Source organism: Lissotriton helveticus, chromosome 1_1, assembly GCF_964261635.1.
Source record: "Lissotriton helveticus chromosome 1_1, aLisHel1.1, whole genome shotgun sequence".
NCBI classification, from domain to species: Eukaryota; Metazoa; Chordata; class Amphibia; order Caudata; family Salamandridae; genus Lissotriton; species Lissotriton helveticus.
Genome location: NC_136057.1, coordinates 1,728,694,022 through 1,728,716,462, shown reverse-complemented (window position 1 = coordinate 1,728,716,462; position 22,441 = coordinate 1,728,694,022). Strand labels below are relative to the sequence as shown.

At 43.3% G+C, this 22,441-nt stretch overlaps 1 protein-coding gene across 1 annotated transcript in view; it reads left to right on the top strand.

Annotated features, from left to right (window-relative positions):
- The window catches only part of MCRS1 (microspherule protein 1), a 238,183-nt gene that overhangs the window by 16,757 nt on the left and 198,985 nt on the right, over window positions 1-22,441 (top strand). Inside the window, exon 2 of the mRNA XM_078689171.1 lies at window positions 11,710-11,779. Within this exon, the coding sequence (XP_078545297.1) occupies window positions 11,770-11,779 (10 nt within the window). The 5' untranslated portion in view covers window positions 11,710-11,769. The remainder of the gene's footprint in view (window positions 1-11,709; window positions 11,780-22,441) is intronic.

Here is a 22,441-nt window from a genome sequence, read left to right as displayed (position 1 = left end):
GTCCACTTCTGCCACATCCCAAACATCATAGTTGTCATACTGCCCCTCCAATACCACTATCCAGCTGCCCCTGGCGGGCACATCCTCTCTCATTGTGTTGGGTGATTTGCCACCTTTGAGGAGGGGGCAGAGAAAAATTTCGATCAGTTGAAAAACAAGACCGTTCACTGGCTGGCAACCAAGACCAACACCTCTTATCCCCCCCACACAGATGCTGACGGAGAAGATCGTAATGGCCCGTGGGTTGGATAGGCCAATGTCGGAAAACGGCGGTGGGAGACTGTATTATAGTGAACTTCAACAACCGCTTGGAAGCGTGCTTAATTTTTCGCGCCTTCGCTACGATTGGCACAGCCTCAGACCGTACAACAGCTCTCCCACTGGGCTTTTTTTACCCCCCCCTCCCAATAACTCCAACGTTGGGGGCTCAAGATATTCGCCTTTGCCACAGGGAAAGCCGTGGTGTCGCCTTGCAAATTCCCAAGCCATATCTAATACCACTCCCATATTACTGGGCAACTGTTTCCTTCCATTGAGTGAGCTTGATGACCCAGATTGACTGGACTCTACTCCCATCATAGACCTTTAGACCCATGCCATCCCAAATGAGGATCCAGTGTCTGTGCCTCAAGATTCCATTCAGGTCATCTGTTGGAATATAGCTGATATCCAGAGTAAACATTGTGATGGTGACTGGCTGGACATGCTGAAGAACTTTAGTCTGATCTGTCTACAGGAAACATGGGACACCAAGGGTTGTTTGTATCTTGAGGACTATTTCTCCCACTCCGTTTTAGCCACCCGTTCATCTAGTGGTCGCGCTAGTGGTGGTGTCACCACCCTAATTAAATTTGAATATAACTGTAAAGTTCAGGTGATAAGTTCCAAATGTAAAACTATTTTGGGCACCCTTTTAATATTCCCTAACAAACTTAGACGACTACTCATCAATTTTAATAATGCAGTTCCCCCGAAAGATGAAATAGAAGTTATGGCTAGTCTTAAATGTTTTATGGATGATTTCGCTCTGTCAGAACCCCCTTTTAACCTATCATGTTGGTGGGAGATTTTAACCTGCACCCGTGCCGCTCCTGTTCTTAAAGTCAGGAATCTGATTTTGAGGGGCCATTTGTAACCCAGGCACATTTTAAACACTCATACCAATGGGAAGTGGCTAACAACCTTATCTCTGAGTTGGTGAACTTATTGACGAGCAAACATGATCCCGTTGAGGCCTACACTCCCACCTTTATGGGGGAGGGGGGCACTGTAGTGTGATTGATTATATTTTTGTCTTTGGTTATCTGTTTGCCACACTTTTAGACTTTGAGGTTTTTCAAAACCATCTGAGCGACCAAAACCCAATAATTGCATCATTTTATTGGGACAATAAAGTGGTGAGCTCCACATCCGTTTACCAGACACCCACTACACTGGCTGAGCTGGGGCATAGGATAAAGTGGGCCATCATTGTCCCATCAGCCTTTGCCAAAAACCTGATTGTCTCATGTCAAGCCGATTTTCAGACCTGTCTGTCAGATGCAGAGCCACCACAGAGTATCTTGGTGTCATTTACTAATATCTTCAGGTTTATTAAGTCTCAAGGACCTGTGGAATCTCTTGCATGCTAAGCCCAGCTTTCAGGAAAAGGTTAAGAATGTCAGGGCAGCCTTTAAGAAAGCCTGTAAAGATCGTAAAGCCCAAATCAATACAGAGACCTGGGACAAGTTAGTGGTGGCCAGTCAGCAGCGCAATAGCGCAGCCTTCTGGGGTGTCATCAACTCAGCCCTTTTTCATGTAGACCAGCTTACCAAGCAGGCATGTACCATCCCATCTCAGGTCTGGATGGATCATTTCAGGGCCATTTATAGCCTTGAGGGAGAGATGGAGCCTGTAGTAGGCCCCCGGACAGACCGTTATCTAACTTTTAGCTTCACTGAGGTCAGAGATGCAATTTCCCAGTTGCCTTTAAACAAGGCTTCAGGGCCTGCTGGGGTACCTGGTGACCTGTACAAGGATTGTTTAGACCTGTGGCCCCTATACTGACACTGCACTTAAACTCTGCTCTATCTAGTCCTCTTCCCTCTACATGGTCCCAGTCTATAATAGTCCCTGTCTTTAAAAAGGGCAATAGATCAGACCCGGTTTCTTTTAGACACATTTCCCTCTTTGACTCAGAGGTGAAAATTATTGGGTATGGGTTTCGCCGGGTCGGGAAACAATAGAACAGACCTTGAACCTCCTATCTTTTAACTTGTAAGTATACTAAGGCCAAGAATGGGGCCATCCATCTGGCCTTCATGGACCTTCGCTCGGCCTTTGATAGAGTTAACCGCTCTACGCTCTGGTCGATGATGGAATGGATGGATGTTGATATAGTTTTAATACATTTTTTGCGTGATTTGCACAACGGCCTCTCTGCCAGTATTAGGTACGGCCCCAATGGGAAATGCACTGAGCACTTTAAACAACTTCAGCGATGGGTACGTCAGGGTTGCATTTTAGCTCCTTTCCTATTCATATTTTACATCAACAGCTTAGAGTAGGTCCTGACTGTTGCAGATGTTGATGTCCCCAGAGTAGGTGGACGTCCCATTCCTGACTTAGTATATGCGGACGACACAGTTTAATGGACCGTACTGCTAAAAGCCTGAATAGGCTTTTCTCCCTTTTTATTAATTTTATGAATAGTCTTGACCTATCCACTAATTTCTCTAAATCGCATGTCATGAACTTTGTATCCTCGTTAATAAAAACAATGAAATATGTAATCGATTGCCAGTACATTAGAAGGGTGGATAAGTTCAAGTATCTGGGGATTCAACTGGATTCAGATCTTAACTAGCACTCGCTCATTAATCACAATGTTTCCTCCTTCAGCAGGGCTATGTTCGGTGTCAGAATTTTTTCCCGCCGACTAGGGAGCGCACAAATACCATCAGCTTGGGGGATTTACAAGGCTAAATGTATCCCCTTAGTGTGTCTTATGGCAGCAGAATCTGGGGATACGGCCAGGTTGCTCCACTTCAAGTTGCAGAAAATTAATTTTTAAGGAGTTTCCTGGGCGTTTGCCAAAGCACACCATATGAAATAGTCCACGAAGAACTTGGTATTGATTACTTAGCTGATCGGCTTTGACTTAAACCATTAAAACTCTGGGACTTGATCTGGACAAAGGAGAAGTTGAGTTTTGGTAAATTGATCTTGCAGGACAGCTTACAATTAGACCAGCCCCTACAGATTCCATGGTTGACGTATGTGGCATGCAGTTTGCGAGCTATAGGGAGGCCGGATATGTTTGATAACACCACAAGCATAACCTGTGCCGATGGAAAATGGGTCGAATCGGCACTTATGGACATGTTCAGGTGTGAACGCGAAGATGTCGCTTTAACAAAACACTCTATGCAACACGCACTGTTGGTGAAAACAGTAACAATGAACCTAATCTGACCTGGTACATACCTCTCCATCAACGTCGATTGCTGACCTATTTTAGGTTGAACTTACTTCATCGCCTGGTCCCTTTTAATCGGCGTCGTTTTAAATACTCAGACCTACCCCCATGCAACTGCGATAACATCTCGATTAATGACACATTCATGTGGTTGTTTTGCCCAAAATATAGTTACCTGTGCCACAATTTTATACGCCCGATTTGACCACCGCTTAATTTTAACCAAGTTAGGCTAGCTTTTTTTTTTTACAGCTGTTGCATTCACCTTTCACCTGCTAAAACATAAATGACTGATACTGATATTCTATATATTTTTTAATGAAATGTTTTGCCTTTTGTGATTTTATCTATAAAATCAAATAAAGATTATGATGAGTATGACGATGATTATAATGGTGTACTCCCCTTTAGTTCTCCTGACAAATAATGGTCTGCGAAGAAGTCTAACTCAAATAATATTCTAACTCCAAGGTTCACTGAAATCAATATTACTGTGAGCAATAGGTCTGCTGCATTTATCCAGAGGAAGAAGTTAGTATTTAGGATCTGTACAGGCAGCCCATTAAAAGAGTTCCGCAATTTTGTTTCACAGGCATTTAATTCAACTAGAATATGAAAAGAATTCCCCATAGTACGCAGCAGAGTACTTTTGCAACAGCTGAAGGTAGGGGATTTATGTATTTATACACGCTGGGAAACAATACTTATTCCAGCTGTTAACAGATTTTAAAGCTGAAATCCCAACAATTTAATATAGAGTTGCTATTTTGGTGTTGAATGAAGTAAAGTTGAGAGTACAGTTTGTAAGACGTTTTTAACTATCCAAAAATAGGTGCTTCTAAAGTTTCAATGCGATTTGACCTTGGTCCAGTGTCTGTATCCAAAAGTTCTGAAATCTTATCAAGACATTAAAACATTCTTGGTTAAGCTCCTACAGAGACTGTGTGGGTTTTTTTTTTAATATCGAGCTGTGCCACGTCAGTATGAATCATCATAGCTTTAAAAAAATAGTATACCCATATTAAAGCATTAGATATGTGAAGATTTGAAAAACATGAAAGCTCTTGCTTTGTATCAAAGTACAGTAATACATAATTTTAGAAAATACCTGGTCATTGTGAACAGTGCGTTTATCTGTAACCAAATTTCAAATCCCCCTTAATTTGATAAGCTCACTTAATGACTGGATTTGTAGGTTTTTCCTTAATTATTCTTAGTAGACCGGGTCTTAAACTGTAGGAGAGTGGATCTTAACCTTTTCACTTCTGTGAGCCCCACTTAATCCTGCCAGGAACCAGGGCCCCCCACTGAATTATTATTTGAATCCTTGGACCCCTCACTGAGTTTTTTTCTGGAACCTGTAAATCCCAGCATAAGCTGTTTCAATTATTGAAGCACAAAACAATAACACATAAATACATAAACCAGTATTTAGCAAACTAACAAGTATATGATAACATATTTAATTCAATTCACAAAGAAATGTAAAGAAAACCTCAGAATTGTAATTTTAATGGGAATAGAGCTTTTCTGAATTCAATTTCGGCCACTCATCCATACTATATTCTGTTTGATGCACTTGCACTGGTCCCATGCCTCAATCGGGGGATACCAACTTTATTTTAGCCTCAAATTTCCAATTCATTCATATTAAGAGTGTGTTTACATTGTTATTTTAAATTTAGCTTTTTTTTATATAAATGTTAATAATATTGTAATATTATTTAATATTCTAAACAGTTGCGGACCCCCTGAGTTGGCTTTGCAGACCCCCAGGTGTCCCTGGAACACAAGTTAAGAACCACTGCCATAGGCTACTCTGGGGAGACGGAAAACAGTGTTTGACTTGCATGTATGTAACCTAAGTACTTTAATCATATAAAATCTTAAATCCCATATTATTTATTGGTCCAGCACTGAATTATGTTACCGCTCGTTATGTGCATCAAGTGCTTATAATCACAGAAAAAAGTACTGCAAAGGTGACACTGTTATTATCGTACAACCCTGAATTAATGATGCAGGTAAACGTTATAAGTGGTATTTTCTTTAAATGTTTTTCAATGTGTTAAGTTTGTGTAATTACGCATTTGCCTAATCCTTTGAGAACAATGACAAATCTTAGCAGTCACTGAAACATGACTCCCTGACCACACCTCAGTGATTTTAGACACAATTTTGCAACCTGACTTCCAAACTATATTTTGTTAGGGTGCTCAAAAAGGGATCATATACAGGTTTCTAAAACCAGTGGCAACACTACCTCCCTTGAAGCTGAGAGATCCAAAGTGTCTGGAAGTGCAGGCATCAATCAGATAGGTGACATCTTGCATCTGCTTTGAGATTCCTGAAAATTATGTGGGAACGCAGATAACATTGTGCTGTGAAGGGGGCATAGCATAGTAGGTACGGTGAGGAGAAGGGAGTACCTGTAACACAAAAGTTTGGAACATGGAGAGGCAGGGAGTGGCTCAAGTCTGTGTCATTCACGTCTGTCCGAATTGCCTTCACCTACGAGGCAGTTTGTATTAGTTGCGTTGTTACAGAAGTGGCAATAGTAGAAAGTAGAGTATGGCTTCTGGAGTAGATGTAAGCTTTCACTCCTTTTACCTTCAACTAGACCCAAATACCTAGATTCCATGAGGCTGACATCTTCCGCTGTAGACAGTCGTGGCTTGGAGGTTGCTGAAGCCTTGCTCTACTTGTATTGACTGAACAGGAACCACATTGTCTTTCATTAGAGAGCGGGTTTCAGAATATTTGTAATCTGTTTGTCAATTACCTCAGCAGATCATATGCAGAGCCACTGGAATTGAGCACAGTTGAAAAAATTATGTGGCATACAAAGGCGAATTATGCCACATCACACAGCACAATTTTTCACCCTTTTATCTCCCTGTCTTACCATTTCAATACTTTGCTCCAAAATGTGTCCGGATGATATTCAAAATACAGAGGATTCCTAATGACCCTTGGAGCGAGCAAGGCTTGGGAAGTGGAAATGCTTTGTTGATATCCATTGGGGATTGTGGTACGGTACTGGCATGTTTTACACTGACACAGTGGGGAAAGGGAATGCAGAAGTCAGAAGAAGTTAGGAGGGCTAACGGATGGTCAACCTTGCTTGGAACTGGGTAGGTAGCACAGGATCTTAGATGTGATAGGGGTAGTCAGAGGATGTGTGGTCTCGGCTGCGCAACTGCCTTCAGCCCTTGATCGGTGAGTGGGCTGGTTGAGGAGTACGTATGCTGTAATGATAGTGCCACATAGAGTTTCACCACCCGATCATCATCTTTAAGCATGCAATAATATGCTGTGTACATACATAATAAAAGAAATTGACAGGACATGAGTAAAATAAAACAATACCCTATTTTAGACTATAGAAAACATATCTTATTTAGCGAGCCTTTATTGTTGTGTCTGGTTAACGCAATGATTAATACTTAAGATGTTTACTAGCCTACATGGAGCTGGTGGCCTTATGAGTGTGGCACCTGCTATCCTTACTGGTCTTGATTTGCTTTGGGTGACCTAATGGGGTCCTGCGAGGGGTGGGAGTGGCAATGGCATGCGATGCCCCATTGGCTAATGGTGTTCCCCCTCCTCTATGTGCTGCCCCCTCTTCTTCAATAGTGCTAATCAGGCTCTTCGATATGTGTACCACTGCCGGACCTGATGCCTAAATTGGCTGTGGAATCCCTATATCTGACTTGTGGATTTCCAGGGATGCTAAAATCCCATCTCGCATACTCCTCAGGCCGGCTGGTGGTCTTTCAGGACTATCTGAGGGCCCATCTTTACAATGGGGCCAAATTGCTGAAAGTTGTACATCCATCTCTGGTTTTGTTACTGCCATGAATAACATGAGAATAGTGCAGGTGTGGAAGGTTGGCGGAAGTGTGAACTGTCAAAAAATGGTATGATATGGGAATCGCAACAGTCGTTCTTCTTGATCCAACACCAATGCTTCAGGAACTTTGGGCCAGATGTACGAAAGGAATTTGCATTTCTTAACGGACTAGATCGCAATTTCGGTCCATTAAGAAATGCAAAACTGCCTTTCAATAGGTACAAAGGCCTAAAAGCGGCCGCAAAATGTGGTTTCTACCCAGTAGAAATTGCATTTTGTGATTCCGCAAATAGGAAATTAGGCATTTCCTATTTAGGATTTACTAAGCACATGTACACAGCATTTCCTAAATGCGAAATGGGCATTTAATAAATGCTATTACCATTGAATCCAAGTCTGTGGTAACCCTGTGCAATATTAAAAATGCACCGAACTGCATTATTTAAAGTGCCACGTAGCCGGCACATGCCCCTAGGGTAGTTGTTTGCTTTACATGTGCACTACTTTTATTTGGGATGCATTAAGGGTGGCCTTAGGCCCATAGGCAGCCTTGGTTTTACATTTCCTAATTTGCAATTACTAAATCAAAAATTTTGAAATACAAAACCATTCATGCCTCTAGGCCCATAGGAATGAATGGGTTAGCATTTCCTAAATAACGGTTTCCAAATAGTGATTCCTACTTTGTAGGAATTGCTATTAGGAAATCTCTATTTTTGTACAATCCAGTTTGCATTTCCTAAAAAGCGATTTCTCAGGAATCGCTATTTAGAAAATGCATACTGGAATTTTTGTACATCGGGCCCTTTGAGCCTTTATTTATAGTTTGGCAGACAGCTGCTCTGTCAAAATGTTATAATGCACTAGTACGCTTGTAATAAAGTGGACTAGACATCTGACACATTTGTGATACAGTATCCTGTCTGGCAAAGTCTTTAAGGCCCAGTTTCCTGTTCTTTTCATGAATTGCCCTCCTGATTATGTATATTGTAAAGTAAAGGTGTAAAAGTCCAATGTATGTTCCCCTCACAACCTGAGAGCCACCTGTTTGGCTCACATCTAAAGCTAGCCATTCAGTTGTCCCCTGCGGCGAATACGCTCAACACTGTGTTCAATGAGCACTATAATTTTCATAGGTCACTCGGGCAGTTACACACCACCCATGTGTCTTTTTGGTTAATTTGGCTTTCTACTTCGAGTACAATTGATTACGTTTTTGGAGTATGGAACTTTTATAACAGATGTTAGGTGTTCTTCCTATATGAATAGAACCTTTTTAGGTGACGCAGGTTGACCTAGGAGTGCATTCCACCGGTTGCTTACCATTGGCTTTTGTTGTTTGTAACTCACATCTTCTGACTTTCTATTTGCTGGCTTTATTTGCTTTTGAGTTCGTCTCTCCCGTTGCCCAAACCTTTGTTACTGTGTTCTTACACAAACTCGCTTTCTGTAAACAGGACTTTAAATATTGGTCTTATCATGTCACATTTGCTGTGCATTCAACGTCAGAGGTCAAATGCCAGGCTCTCTATTCCAGGGAGCTTGCTGTTTATTTTTCTTTCTCTGTCTTAAAAGTGAGAGAATTTGTGACAATCCACCAGAGTATCCATGTAAGAGGAGAGGGTGTAGTAAGTTTTTGTTTTTTTTTTCTTCTAGCACACAACAAAAAAATGTACTGACTGATGTTTCAGAATATTTCAGAATTCGTACAAACAAAGATTCTTTTTTTTGTAATTCTGAAGTGTGGTAGAAACAAATACTTGAATACGATCAAAACACATCAATGCATTAGGTGATGACATTAGCACACATTATCATTTGTGTAGTAAAACCGCTTTTTGGTGCAAATGTAATGCTCATTTCGATTGAAAATGCGTTATCTGCAGTAGCAGTGTGTTACCACACCATGCATACTATGCGCTACAACACCATGCATACTACACGCTACAACACTCCACGCCCTTCCACTCTATCTACCCCACATCACTCCAATCTACCCCACTGTCCCAATCTACTTCACTCTAATCTACTCCACTCTAATCTCCCTAATCTAGACCCCTCTAATCTACCCCCACTCTATTCCACCCTAGTATAATCCATCCAATCTACCATATTCCACTCCAGCCTACCCAACTCCACTCCAGCCTACCCAACTCCACTCCAGCCTACCCAACTCCACTCCAGCCTACCCAACTCCACTCCAGCCTACCCAACTCCACTCCAGCCTACCCAACTCCACTCCAGCCTACCCAACTCCACTTCAGCCTACCCAACTCCACTTCAGCCTACCCCACTCTAATCCACCCTACTAATCTTCCCAACTCTCCCACTTCAATCTACCCCAATCCACCCATCTCCATTCTACCCCTACTCCACTCTATGCCAATCGTTCCCACCCCATTCCACGCCACTAACTTTTAGCCAAGATGAACAGCAGCCACACCAGTGTACAACATGGCAAAAACGCATTGCCAAAGCCAATAACTCTCACATAGGCAAGACCTATTGGCTTTGCCAATGCTTGTTATTTTTTTTGTTTGAATATGTTTATTGCATTTTTGTTTTGTCAGTTCTTACATCACATCACAGTGTTACAAAACGTAGAAATCATAATCGATTAGTAATGCTTGATTATAATCAACAGAGCAATAGCTACTACAGTCAATCACGTACAGTGTTCAGTATGGCTGTGTAGGCCAGCATATGATCAGGGTAGCAAAGTAGCATGTCAATCTCACGAATAATCGGCATAGCAACTGTAGGCAGGAGGTAACATGGGTGGTAGTAGAGCAAACGTTACGTCCCGGCATCCACTCAGATTATTATTCAGTCCGGAACATAGGATGTACAGTGATAATAGCCCAAGGTAAGATGGGCTCGTCCGGTATGCAATAGACATTCAAATTTTTTAGTACTAAACAGGTAAACATAAGGAACAATCTGTAAAGGTAGGGGGTAGAACCAGAAATTGGGTGGGTGCTTATCATTGTGTGTGCGTGTCTACGTGTAGTGTGCAGGCCAGGCGAGTGGATGCGGGCACTCGCACTGCATCAGTGGCAGCGGGAATTGGAATATAATGTCCGTCATGTGCCCGGAAGGGGGGGGGGGGGGGTGGGAAAGCAGGGAGGGCAGGGGGAAATCGAGGCGGGTGGGAGAAGGGGAAGGGGGAGAAGGCAGTAACGAGGACACGCAGGGGCAGGCAGCAGGGCCTAAACAATGCCACTACGTAAGCACTCTCGATGAAAGGCTGCTAGTAGGCCATCCCAGTCTTGCGCTATGGGATACATGCGGAGCCCCGCAGTTTCTTCGCTGTGTAGCGCTGTGCTTTCAGCCTGTGCCCAGTTGTCAAAGGACGTACGCCAGTGCAGTGTTTGAGGGGGAGTGTCGCTTTTCCAACGCCTAGTGATAAGGCGTTTTGCTGTTATCAGTCCCAGATCCCAAAATCGTTCTCGGACCTTTGTCTGTTTCGTCCGTTTGAACAAACCCAATAAGCCCGCTTCCCATGTATGTGGCAATCGTCCTCCCGTTGCTTTTGACAGGGTATCTATCACCGCCCGCCAGTAGGCTTGCAGGGAGGGGCATGTCCAGAGGGCGTGTAGGAATGGAGCGTCCACTAGTTTGCATCTGGGGCACGCTGACGTGGTCAGCCCAAAGTATCTATTTATTTTGTCAGGCGATAAATAGGCACGATGGACACTATAGTATTGTATAATTCTAAAACGGGCATTGCGAGGTACGTGTAACATCCCAGCCAGTATCCGTGACCATTCCTTATCGGTCCAGTCCCGGCCCGATCGGTCGCCCATTTGTCCCGCAGCCGTTGCGATGGGAACTGCGTGTGGAAGTGTAATGCCTGAGCAAGCCAGTGTATCACGTGGGAGCCGTTCCCCCATCACATGCAGATACTGAATCAACAAATGAGGTGGGGGCTCCTCTGTCAGTGGGCCCCAAGCCTGTGTCAGAATGTGTAGGAGTGTCGCATGTGTCAAGAACTGGCCAGCCGGTAGGCCCGCGTCTCTCACTAAAGCTGCGAAAGGAAGTAGGGCTCCATCTTCAAACAGATCGCCTAGGCTCTCCAGATCAGATGCCGTCCAGTTACTCAACGCCGGTCCCGTGAGGGTTCCACCGTCCCAAGGTGTTCCCAGTAGTGGCAGATTGGGTGCATATGGCCTGGTGGCGCTTGTGAGTTTCAGGGACCTGACATAGCACTTTCTGGCTTTGCCAATGCTTGTTATATGTAAGATTTACTCTTCGAATGGAATGAATGAGTGGCACAAAAATGTATTGGCATTCTTTTTCCTTATCCAGATGCTTTAATCGTGCTATTTGAGTGTCCACAAGTATCAATTTCGTAGTAGCTGCATTTCTTTGTTCTGATGTTTTGTGTTGTTTTTGGCAGGTAAAGGAGTAGTGTAACGCTTCATAGAGGTTGACTGGTCCGTTCCTTCCAGACAAAATAATGGAGCACGGTAAGTCAAAGAACTCAGATTGATGATTACCTACCTCAGTTTACTTTACACTTGCACATTAGGTAGGGTAGGTTAGGAGGCAATTGAGCTCATAAGATCTTGCTACATGCTGAGCAGAACTTGCCCTGTCTACTATCTAGATCCAGTTAAGTAATATATAATGCTTTTTAGTGTTTTATTATCACATGCATAACTGTTTGTGCTACAGTGCTCGGAGTTCATGTGTGGTGCTTGAAGTTGTGTCCATTGTAAAAATAGAGATTTATGACAATAATTAGTTTCCCAACCCAAATCAATTGGTTGATGCCCTGCTTCTGTGAGCAATTTCCCTTAGTCTTGTTTTAAGTATATAATGCCGGGGAGTCTGACTCTTGGATTACAGGGTGCAGCCCCTCCATATGTAAGGACAAAATGGCATTTGTACTAAGCATTTTTATGGTCGGAAATGGCCAGATCGGGCTGTTTTTTATCGCAAAAATGCTTTTACATATGTTCAAAGCACAAATTTGGATTTGGTAACGCGTATTTTGAAGAGCCGTGTTTTAGGCTTCCATTCCAAATACCGAATGGAATGTATTAATATTTTGCGAAGGAATTTCCGTCGCAAAACATTAAACTGTACCAACTCCTTGAAGGAGGTGGTAGGACCTCTTCCCCGTAAAATATTTTTTAAGAGCCGGGTTCCACGGGCCACTGCCTACTCATAAAAAAAAATGAAGCTTCAAAGTTTAATTTTTTATTTTTTTAAACACATCCTGCTTTCCTTTAAGGAAAAACAAGCTGTATTTAATTTTTTTTATTAAAAAGATGCTTTAATAAAAAACAGTCCCAGAGCACACAGTTGTTTGCTGACTCCAGTAGGCCACCATCCCTGTGATGGCTGTGATTCATAATGGGTCGCCAATTGCGACATACCTCAGTAATGTTCATGAGGTAGGTGAAGAAATTGCGATTTCCTAATTGTGATTTGGTAAAAATCGCAATTAGGAAACTGCAATTCTAGACTTTTGCACATGTGGCCCAAAGTGTAAGGGGGAGAGTGACCACAGTGGGGGTCAGAAGTCTGTGTCTGAACAAATCTTCCTGGACCTTACATAAGAACGGTTTGTTCTTTTGAAATCACACTGAAAGGATGCGCTATTTAAAGAATCAAGTTAATTTAATGTAAATGCATTTGTCTCTCTGTCTTGCCCATCTACTGGTATGCTGGGCAAGAGACTTGGATGAAACATTGTTTGCAACAGTACAACAGAGAGCTTGGCTCATTAGCTGTTCCATTCTGTTGCCCCAGAAGGATTTCATCATAGTGCACTCCCTTGTCTTGGCCCTTGATTCCAGTGGTAGACCGTGTAAGAAAGTGCCCTCTTTTTGCATGGCTGCCCCCACTTTTTTGTCAAATTGCTGATTTACTTTGACTGAGTGTGCCCTGGGTTCCTGCCAAACAGGTACCCAGGGCCTATGTCCTTTCCCTAAACTGCATTGGGACAAAACCCAGTTGGCACTCTTTGGCCACATGTCAGTCCCTTGTAAATGCTACCACAGGTACCAAGGTCACTGTGGCCAGGTAAGGCCTCTAGGGGCTACAGCACTTATTGTGCCACCTTTAGAGGCCCTGTACCTACATACACAACACATACGCAACCCCCCTTCCCCATTAAACACACTCTGATGCCAGCGTGGTATATATTGAAAAATGCACTCGGAGGGCATCTTAGAGATGCCCCCTGAAAAACGACCTAACTCTAATGTCCTGGCTGGGTGGCTACTCGCCAGCTGCCACCATCAGTCCTGTTTCTGGACCCCTGGGTCTGGAGCCTGCTGCTCTCTGGTTTCTGAAACAATGCACATGCTGGGACGAGGTGCCAAGCCTCTTCCCCCCAGGATGGGCAGGGTCCACGAAGGGGAAGCTTCAACGGCTTGCCACCTTTGTGAGCTACCCCAGCCCTGTGCTGCTTCTAGCAACTGGCTCCCACTGCTTCTGACCCTCACTTTGGGCGGGAGAATCAGCAGGAAAACCAAGTGAGGTGTGCCCACGTTTGCCAACACCACCCCTCAGGTGGGGGAGGAGAGGTGAAGCACAACTCTCAGTCCCCACCATATTGCAGATTGGGGACCCAGCCAACCAGAGAGAGACTTGCCCCCTCTCACTGGAGGGTGGCATAATAGAGGGTGTACCCACCCGAAGGAAGGAACCCATTGGTCCCAACCTTTACTTACCTGTAACGCCTCTAAATCTAGCATTTAGGGGCAACCCCAAACCTTGCCTCCTCAGACAAGAACCGACCAGAAGAAGGAACGAAGAAGCTGTGCTAAGAGGAGGACGCCCACTGACTTGGCCCCAGCCCTACTGGTCTGTCCCCACTTCAAACCTGCTCCAGCACAAAACCAGTGTATCCTGCAGCCAGCAGCCTCAAGAACCCGAAGGACTTGCCCTGCCTTCCAAAACCAAGTCTTTGTCTCCTGTGAGCACTGGATTTGCTCACCCACGGACTCTGGCTCCGGCCAAATCTGCGAGTCTGCACCCGACGCCCATGGCCCGAGTTCGGGTGGCCCAACACCGTGAGGAAGTCTCCCTGGCAATCCTGATCTGAGACCTTGTGATCTCTGATCTGCCTCGAATCTACAAGCGAAGCCTGCAGCCACTTTCTGGAGGATCCCCGCGACTGGAGCTGGTAAGAAAAACCTGACGCCTAAAGACACCCCTGCACCCGACGTCCCAATGCTTTGGATTGCCCAACGGACTGTGTCCCAGCATCCCCAGGCATCCCAACTTACACCTCTAACCGGTGGTCACCTCCGGAAGATCTGTGTCCCCGAGCCTGCAGTCTTTGTTGCAACTGGAGAATCCCCATGGAAATCAACAGGGCACCTGACTCCAAAACAGCACCCTGCACCCAGCCACCACTGCGGGTGTACTAACTCGGATCCCCCCTTTGCCCTGAGCCTTACACAGGGAGCTTTGCTCCCACAACCGGGTGGCCTGCTCGTGAGCAGCCACCAACCGAAGGCCCCCTATCCCCCATTGGATAACATTGGGCTGCAGCATTCTGCACCCGGCAGCCCTAGTGCCGCTGAGGGTGTTTCAAGAGAGTATTTTTGACCCTGGGGGGGAACCCTGGTTCTAACCCCAGAACACCAACTCTCACAAATAAGTACTTGCATGCAAACCGTTAACTTCATTTCCTCCCATAGGATTGCATGGACTGCTTTTCTTGAAAATTGTTCGAAGTGTAGATTTGGTTTGTATCAAACATTGAAAAACTGCATATGTACTAAAAGTGAATTACTTCCCTTTTGTCTAGGAGATGTCTCAGTGTGATATCTAGGCATATCACACTATTCAGCAAAAGTTATCTGAAAAGTAATCTTTAAAAAGTAACATACATAGTAATCTGTAAAGTAACTAAAAAGTAATTTTGAACTGTTGACTTACCTGTAATTCAACCAACTGCATTTGAACTGTAAAACACTGCATAATATTTTGCAAGGTATTATTTCACTTACCTGTATCAGGCGTGGCTTTGTTCTAGAAATAAAATAAATAAGATTTTTGATACAAACAAGTTGTTCTGAGTTCAGTCTTTGAATGTGTGACATCATTTCTTGCCTGAGTGTGTACAACAAATGCTTAACACTACCCTCTGATAAAGCCTTACTGCTCGCCCACACTACCACAAACAGAGTCAGGTATTATCTACTTTTACCTCTGCCTACCTTTGGGGTTCCACTGGACTCTTTCGCCACTGTACCTCATTTTGGTATAGTATATACAGAGCCAGCTTCCTACTGACAGTGAGGTAGTTTTAGGTATAGCTAGATTTTTATTATAACCTGAACTAATACAGACATGAGCCACATACATTCATGATTTGTATGAGATACCATTCTTAGACAAAACATGTTTATTAAACATTAGGTATAGAGCTGAAGGAATAATACCTCTATAAATAAAATATAGCTCTTGCGGGATATAGACTTTATAGGATTCGAAATTTCATGGGATTGAGACCTCCACATGATCAAAAATAATGATTTTAAGAAATATATGTTTCTTTAAGATATGTATACAATAGAAATCGCTTTGTAAGAGTTCAGCTAAAGAAATGACAAGCTGGAGCAATTCTATACTTTGAAATGTAATTGCATCCTTGAAAGACAATAAACAAACAGCTCTGACCCAGAAGACCGGTAACTATGTATCTAATGGTGTTACAAATCTCAACCAGGAATGTGAATTTTGAATGGTTTATACCCAGTCCTCCAAAGAAAAGGACCAACCAGCTCCTTGCTAGCTGAAGCCACTGTGGTGTAATTTAACCTTCACAAAGTAAATGCCAGCCCCTTTGGACTGTGATCAGTGGTGCTCTAAGTAGAAGAAAATGACACCTGCTATGTGGGACATTACCTAGTTCGAACCTGAAACTCACTGTATAGTACAAGCTAGTACAAAAGTTAGTCATAGTCATACCTTGGGGCAGTCAACCTTTCCACGTAAATATGTACGAACAATTACACATTACACATCGTCGAAGCTCTCAGGGTATCTCCTTATCCATCTCGCTGCAAAACAAACCTACCACTCAGCTTCAGAGGTGTTAGTTCACTGCTAAGCAGTCACTGTGGTAGTTAAAATGGAAAACCGAGAGATGTCCTCACCCATTCTATCTTCATCATGAATGAAGTAGCAGGGTACACAGACCAGATCTGATGGTCCCAAGTGCTACAGATGATCGCCTACAATTTATCATTCAGTTGAACTCACAGGCTAGATGAATTTCCTTGACATACAGTGACTCAAAGCTATGGAGTCTTAGCAGGTAGGTCATGCTTGTTTTCTTGAACTGATGAGGAACCATCCTTGTACCACTTTTTCATTGTGACGTTCATCCAGCAGACTCGCACAGAACGGCAGTGAGTGGTTAAAAATAAAATTAGTCACCAAGTTTCAGGGGTTTCTGGGCATGTGTGGATTGTGAGGAGGTGCCTAAAGCTCTATGCCTCTCAAACTGAGAAGCCAGCATCCATACTGTCAGAATATCCTGCGAGTGAGTCCGCTTCGACTACTGGAGCAGCCTGGATGGACATCAGGCGCTAGTCATCCTTAGTGAATTTGAGCTAACTACCTAATTGGAAGTAATGCTTGCTAGATTAGAACAAATATTGGGTTCTAACAAGGTTCCCACATGCTTCCACCAAATACAACCAACTGAAGAAGCCACATCAGTGGTATAATCGTTGACAAGGATCCATAGCTACTACTGCTAGGGAGGTGGGAGATTGTTGGTCAGTGACCATCACCTGGTGCAAGTTTTCAGATGATATCTGAAATCTGTTTGATGCCGGTCATGGTGGAGAGCGTAACAATGTTTGAAGCGTTCCAGCATGGTAGCAGCACCTACAATGTAGGTGCCTTCAAATAATTTCTAAGAAAATATCCCAACACAGAACTATTATCAATAGTTTCAAAACCACTTGTGCTCATCTAAAGTCTGGTAAATAGGAGAAGACACTAACTTAGTGGAATCCATGGGCTCATTGCAAATTCCAAACTGAAACAGCAATCCTTAATCTCAGGTAAGTTCTTCACCAAACAACTGCTCAAGTCCTTACATTTAACTTCTCTCTGTTCCAGTATAAGAGAACACAAACCAAGTAATCACCTAGTTTCATCCACCAAACAAAAATAACTTTCTCTCACAACTCACTGTTTTGGTTATGGTCACTACACTGAGGTCACATGAGTCACGTTCCAATATGAAATTGTGTAGAGTGTGAATACACAGCAGAAGTCTAATTTTCTAATTGTTCCAGATTGTTATTGCAAATAAAATACGCCCACTTCAGCTGAGGTCGTCGCAGCAGAAGTATTGTTGTTTGTGGGCTGTTCTCTCCTGATTTAAATACGTGCCGCTCATCCTGGTCTTCTCTCCCGGACTGTGAATACCTGATTACGGTGGTGTTGTGGAGTCCCTGCTGGCCGCAAGTCCTGTTTTCTGCCTGTGTGTTGCGGTCCCCGCTCTACGGGCACCGCTGGTGGATTGAATTACTGCCGCTGACAGGGGATATCACCGGGGGACTGCGAGGACAAGCATGCTCTACTCTGTACAGCTGGTGCCTCTTCCCCCGGCAGACACGCCCCTCACCAGGAAGGATTAAGGTGACCACAATTTCCTGCGATGTGGGACGCGCGCGGGACTAGCCGGGCCAAGGGCGGGCCCGTTTGTGCCTGTTGGTGACCGATTGAGACCGGACCAGGCCCCCCCTCTAAGTCCTGTGTTCGCCCGATTTGTAAGTGTATTCTGACACCCATTAGATTTTCTTTAGTTTAATTAATTTAATTGTCTATTAGTTTTTGTGCTTACGCTCTGGGCCTAATATTCAATCATGACTACTAGAGGCTCTCGGAGCAAAACGGCAGCGGGTGGGGTAAATTTAATTGGCCCATTAGACAGTTTTATTATAAGGGCAAATTCATTCATTGATCAAGGGATTACTCTTATGGAACGTAGAGTTTCCCAAGATCTTACCATGGCAAAAAGATCATCCCTGGGACTTATCTCTGCTGCTAGAACCCCGGAGCAGGCTAGGGAAATAGGCCTTGTACATGCCCATGTAGATGTTCATAGTGTTCCAAATGAGGTAGATTTGTCAGTATCCCAGTTTCTAACTGATTCTCAATTAAGCCTGGCTTTGGAAAAAACTCCGGAACTAACCATGAACTTATTGGGAGATGAAAATTGCACCAGGCAGTCCAGGGAAAGGAGGGAGGGCGCCATACCTAAGAAGAAAAAAAAGAACAAAAAGAAAAATACAAACAAAGTGGGGGAAACATATGAAGAATTTAATAATCTTATGGAGGAATCGGATCAACCAGCATTACGGGGCCATAGACAACCTGAACTAGATTTGACAAATGGGGATGTCAGCCCAGTTAGTGCTGAGGCTTCTGCCATTCTTGTTGGAGATTGTGATAAAGGTGAAGTCGATGGGTTACTTCTAATGGTTGAGCTCTTTAAATTTTATTTCTCCCCTTTAGAGGTTAGACTGTCCCATATAGAAAAACAGTTAGCTGAACTACACGCTCTCACCAAAATTGTACCAACCCAAGCGGCACCTAAAAGTGGGGTAAACAAACTCAACCAACCAACTAAACCTAAAAATAACAATCCCGCGGGACCGTCAGTAAAAATTGTACCTACTCCAACGGTCCTTGCAAAATCAAAGGCACAAGTAGACACAGAGAGGAAAGTGGGAGATACATCCAATAAACCTAGTACAAACCCAAGTCAGGGAGAAAAATCATGTGGGGCCCTGTCTGTACCTTCTACTAGAGAATGGAGTATGGGAGGAGGAGAAGGTAGACCCATTGTATATTTACCGCCTGAGTCGACCCCCTATGTGGTGGTCATGACGGGGGTACCAGAGTTGGCTGACCACACGGAGGAACCGATTTGGTCACTGAAAAACAAGGTCCAGCACTGGTTAAATAGTAATAGACCGCTCCCGCTAAATCGGTCGAGCAAGATCTTGGTGCGTAGGGTACATTGGATAGGGAATGAGAGGAAAACATCCAAGGGTGATTGTATCGTGGTAAACTTTGAGGATCCCTACACGGTTGACCATATTTGCTCATGGAACTTGCAAGGTGGAAATGAAGGCATCGATACTAAACATCTCTCCTTTTTCTACCCCCCAGGCGGCGTAGGGACCCCGCTTATGATTATGAGGGCAACTGGCGATGGGTAGGTCGCCGAGACTGGGGAGGTGATTGGGGGGACTGGGGCAGAAATTTCAATAGAGACTTAGCCTTTAGAGACACCTGGAGAGGTATCCCGACTGCCAATAGATTTGGGTGTCTGGAGATGGTAGACTGACTGTCACCGGATTGTATTCTTAATAGGGGGGCTGTAGAGGGTACGGATATGGACAAGGTTTGGACTATTAGCCCTATGAAGAGAAGTTATGATGAAGCAGTAGGCCAATGGGGTAAATCGGTCAGTAACATTAGTAAATCTACTAACCCGCCGATTGCTGATATAGTAGACCATGGTGGGGGGAGAGGGGACACAGAAATAACATTGCGGGCTGATGATAATGTTAATATTGGAGTAAATCAGTGTAGCTCAGAGAATGTGAAAAAGATCACCCCACCACCTTTTGAGGTGGTAATTAATACCATAGGAACAACTCAGGGTGGGAGTGACATGATTCAGCCAACAGTAACAACCCCTCCGGGCAAAGGAGACAGTCGGGTTGAGGGCAGCTCTTTTCGACTGATATCTTGGAACATAGCTGGTCTGACTCGGAGGTTGGAGGATCCCGTGTGGTTACAATACACTGAATCCTTCGACATACTTTGCTTCCAAGAATCTTGGTGTAGAGTGGACTTTAGCCTAGATGGTTATCAGATGTTTAATGTTCATGCTGAGCCTTCACAAGCAGGAAGAGCCAAAGCGGTCTCATAACAGCTATTTCTGTAAAACATAACCTAATAAAAATGACCCTACTGATGGAATCTCCCTGGTATCAAATGCTCATGATTAAGGGTTTATTTTCAGTACCTCTGCTTTTAATACATTGGTACTATAACATATTTGATACCATTGCTACCGTGGATATTGAAAAATTACAGGATGAGATTGTCAAGGTGACTAATATGGCTTTCCCCCTTTTTATCATATGGATAGGTGATTTTCATTGTACTTTGTGTAAGTTCAGTGGGTCCAGAGTGTGTGGCCTGATAGATTCAGCTGACCAGCCTTTGGCCCACTTTACTCACTCAAAACAGGGGGACGCCCTAAATAATATTGTTATGATTATTGAATTATGTGTCCTTGACATGCCTAGTTTCTCCAGACCAATAGGTATACCCACTTTTCAGGGTTCTGGGGGCCGGGTGAGCACAATTGATTTCGCCATGGTCTCTATTAGGTTTGCTCATCTTGTTAAGGATTTTCAGATTGATGTTAATCCTGCCAGCGACCATAATCCCCTAATTGTGAGATTTGACCATGTTTTTGAAAGAACCCAAACTCCGGAACAGCCAATAAAATATGGTCAGACCCAGGGGGTTACACTGAGGTGGGACAAGGTAGATGTGAGAAAATTGGAGGTGGATATTTTTAAGAAAAACAAGGCGGAGATAGAAGTCTGTTTAACGCCCACCATTGAGCCAGATATAATAATTAAACATTTTCAGGCACTCTTGGGAAACGTGGCTTCCCATCTCATAAAAACTGTGAAGGGGAAAAAAGAAAGCTGACCAAAATGGTTTGATGGCAGAATGTTCTGCTGCGCAATCAAGTTTATCGAAGGCTGCAAGACTGTCTCAAACTTGACCACTCTATGGAGATTCCATGGTTGTTATATGTTAGGGACACTTTCTATAAGATTGGGTTGGGTCATATGTTTCAAAATCCTGACATGGGTGGTAAGGATTCCAAGTTGAAAATTAAAAATGCCTATTATACTAGACTAGGTATCTTGAGAAATGGTGAACGGGCACTATATAAGAGGGGTAAGCTGCAGCAGCAGTTTTAACTATCAAATATCATGCATACGCAATGACGTTTTTATTTGACAAGGTTTCGTTTTAGCTCACTACATTTTTTGTTTGCTTTTCCAAAACAAGGGGGGTGATGTGAGAGGCTCCCCCCCTGCCCTTGCAATAATAGGGTTTCACAAAGTACTCTGCACCTTATTCTTTTTTGTGCTTTGTATAAGGACCCAAGAAATCAGTTTATCAAGCCTGTTCTGTTAACCCTAGGATCCCGTTTTTATAAAGAGGGCTATGAATACCTATTGTCTTTGTCAACTCCAGTGATATGTAGTGCTGTTCTCAGTTTCATTAGAGTGGCTCTCGCTATTAGAAATCGATACTGAACAGCATTATGAATGGTAATCCTCCGTAAAAGACCACTATCTGGATTTGTTATCGAAATGCATATGCACTTTATGGATTGTGTACAAATTTGACCTGTTTGTTGTAAATGTATTATAATCATAATATGGATTATGTATCGACTCTTAAAATAGCTTTATGTTTTAATTTTTTTTATTGCTCTTTTTAAATTTGTGTACACTTTTATGATTCTATCCATGAATCGAAATAAAGTTATTTGATGATGATTTAAATAAATTTCCCACAATCAAAGAAATTATATTAGCTAAATGATACACTTACTTACTCTATTGCATAGTAATTTTCGTTTAGTTCACGCAAGAAACTAAACTTCCTGCCAAAATTGTATATTTTGTTGTAATGTTTTCCTTGTGAACAACTGTATTTTGGCCGTTTAACTATGCCCAGTTTGCAAGGACATATGGGTCGCTCATGCTTTTGTTGAAATACCTTGAATATACTGACCTGTCGATATCAAGAAAATATGAATACCAAATATTTTGACATACTTTATGCTCCAAGGACAAAGTGGTTCCATCTGTGAGGGGAAACTGGACAAGCGTAATATTTAAACTAGGATTCCTAGTTGTCCAATCAGTGACTTTTTTGGTAGAGTTAGATCCTCCAACAGTAACCAGTGGATTTTGAGTTGTCCATCCATGTATGAATGGAGTGCAGGACTTTCTTGTAAAGCGTATGCCTGAAATTTAATCAACTATCGGCACACCTGTATTTTAGAAGTACGAAGCACCAGGAGATTA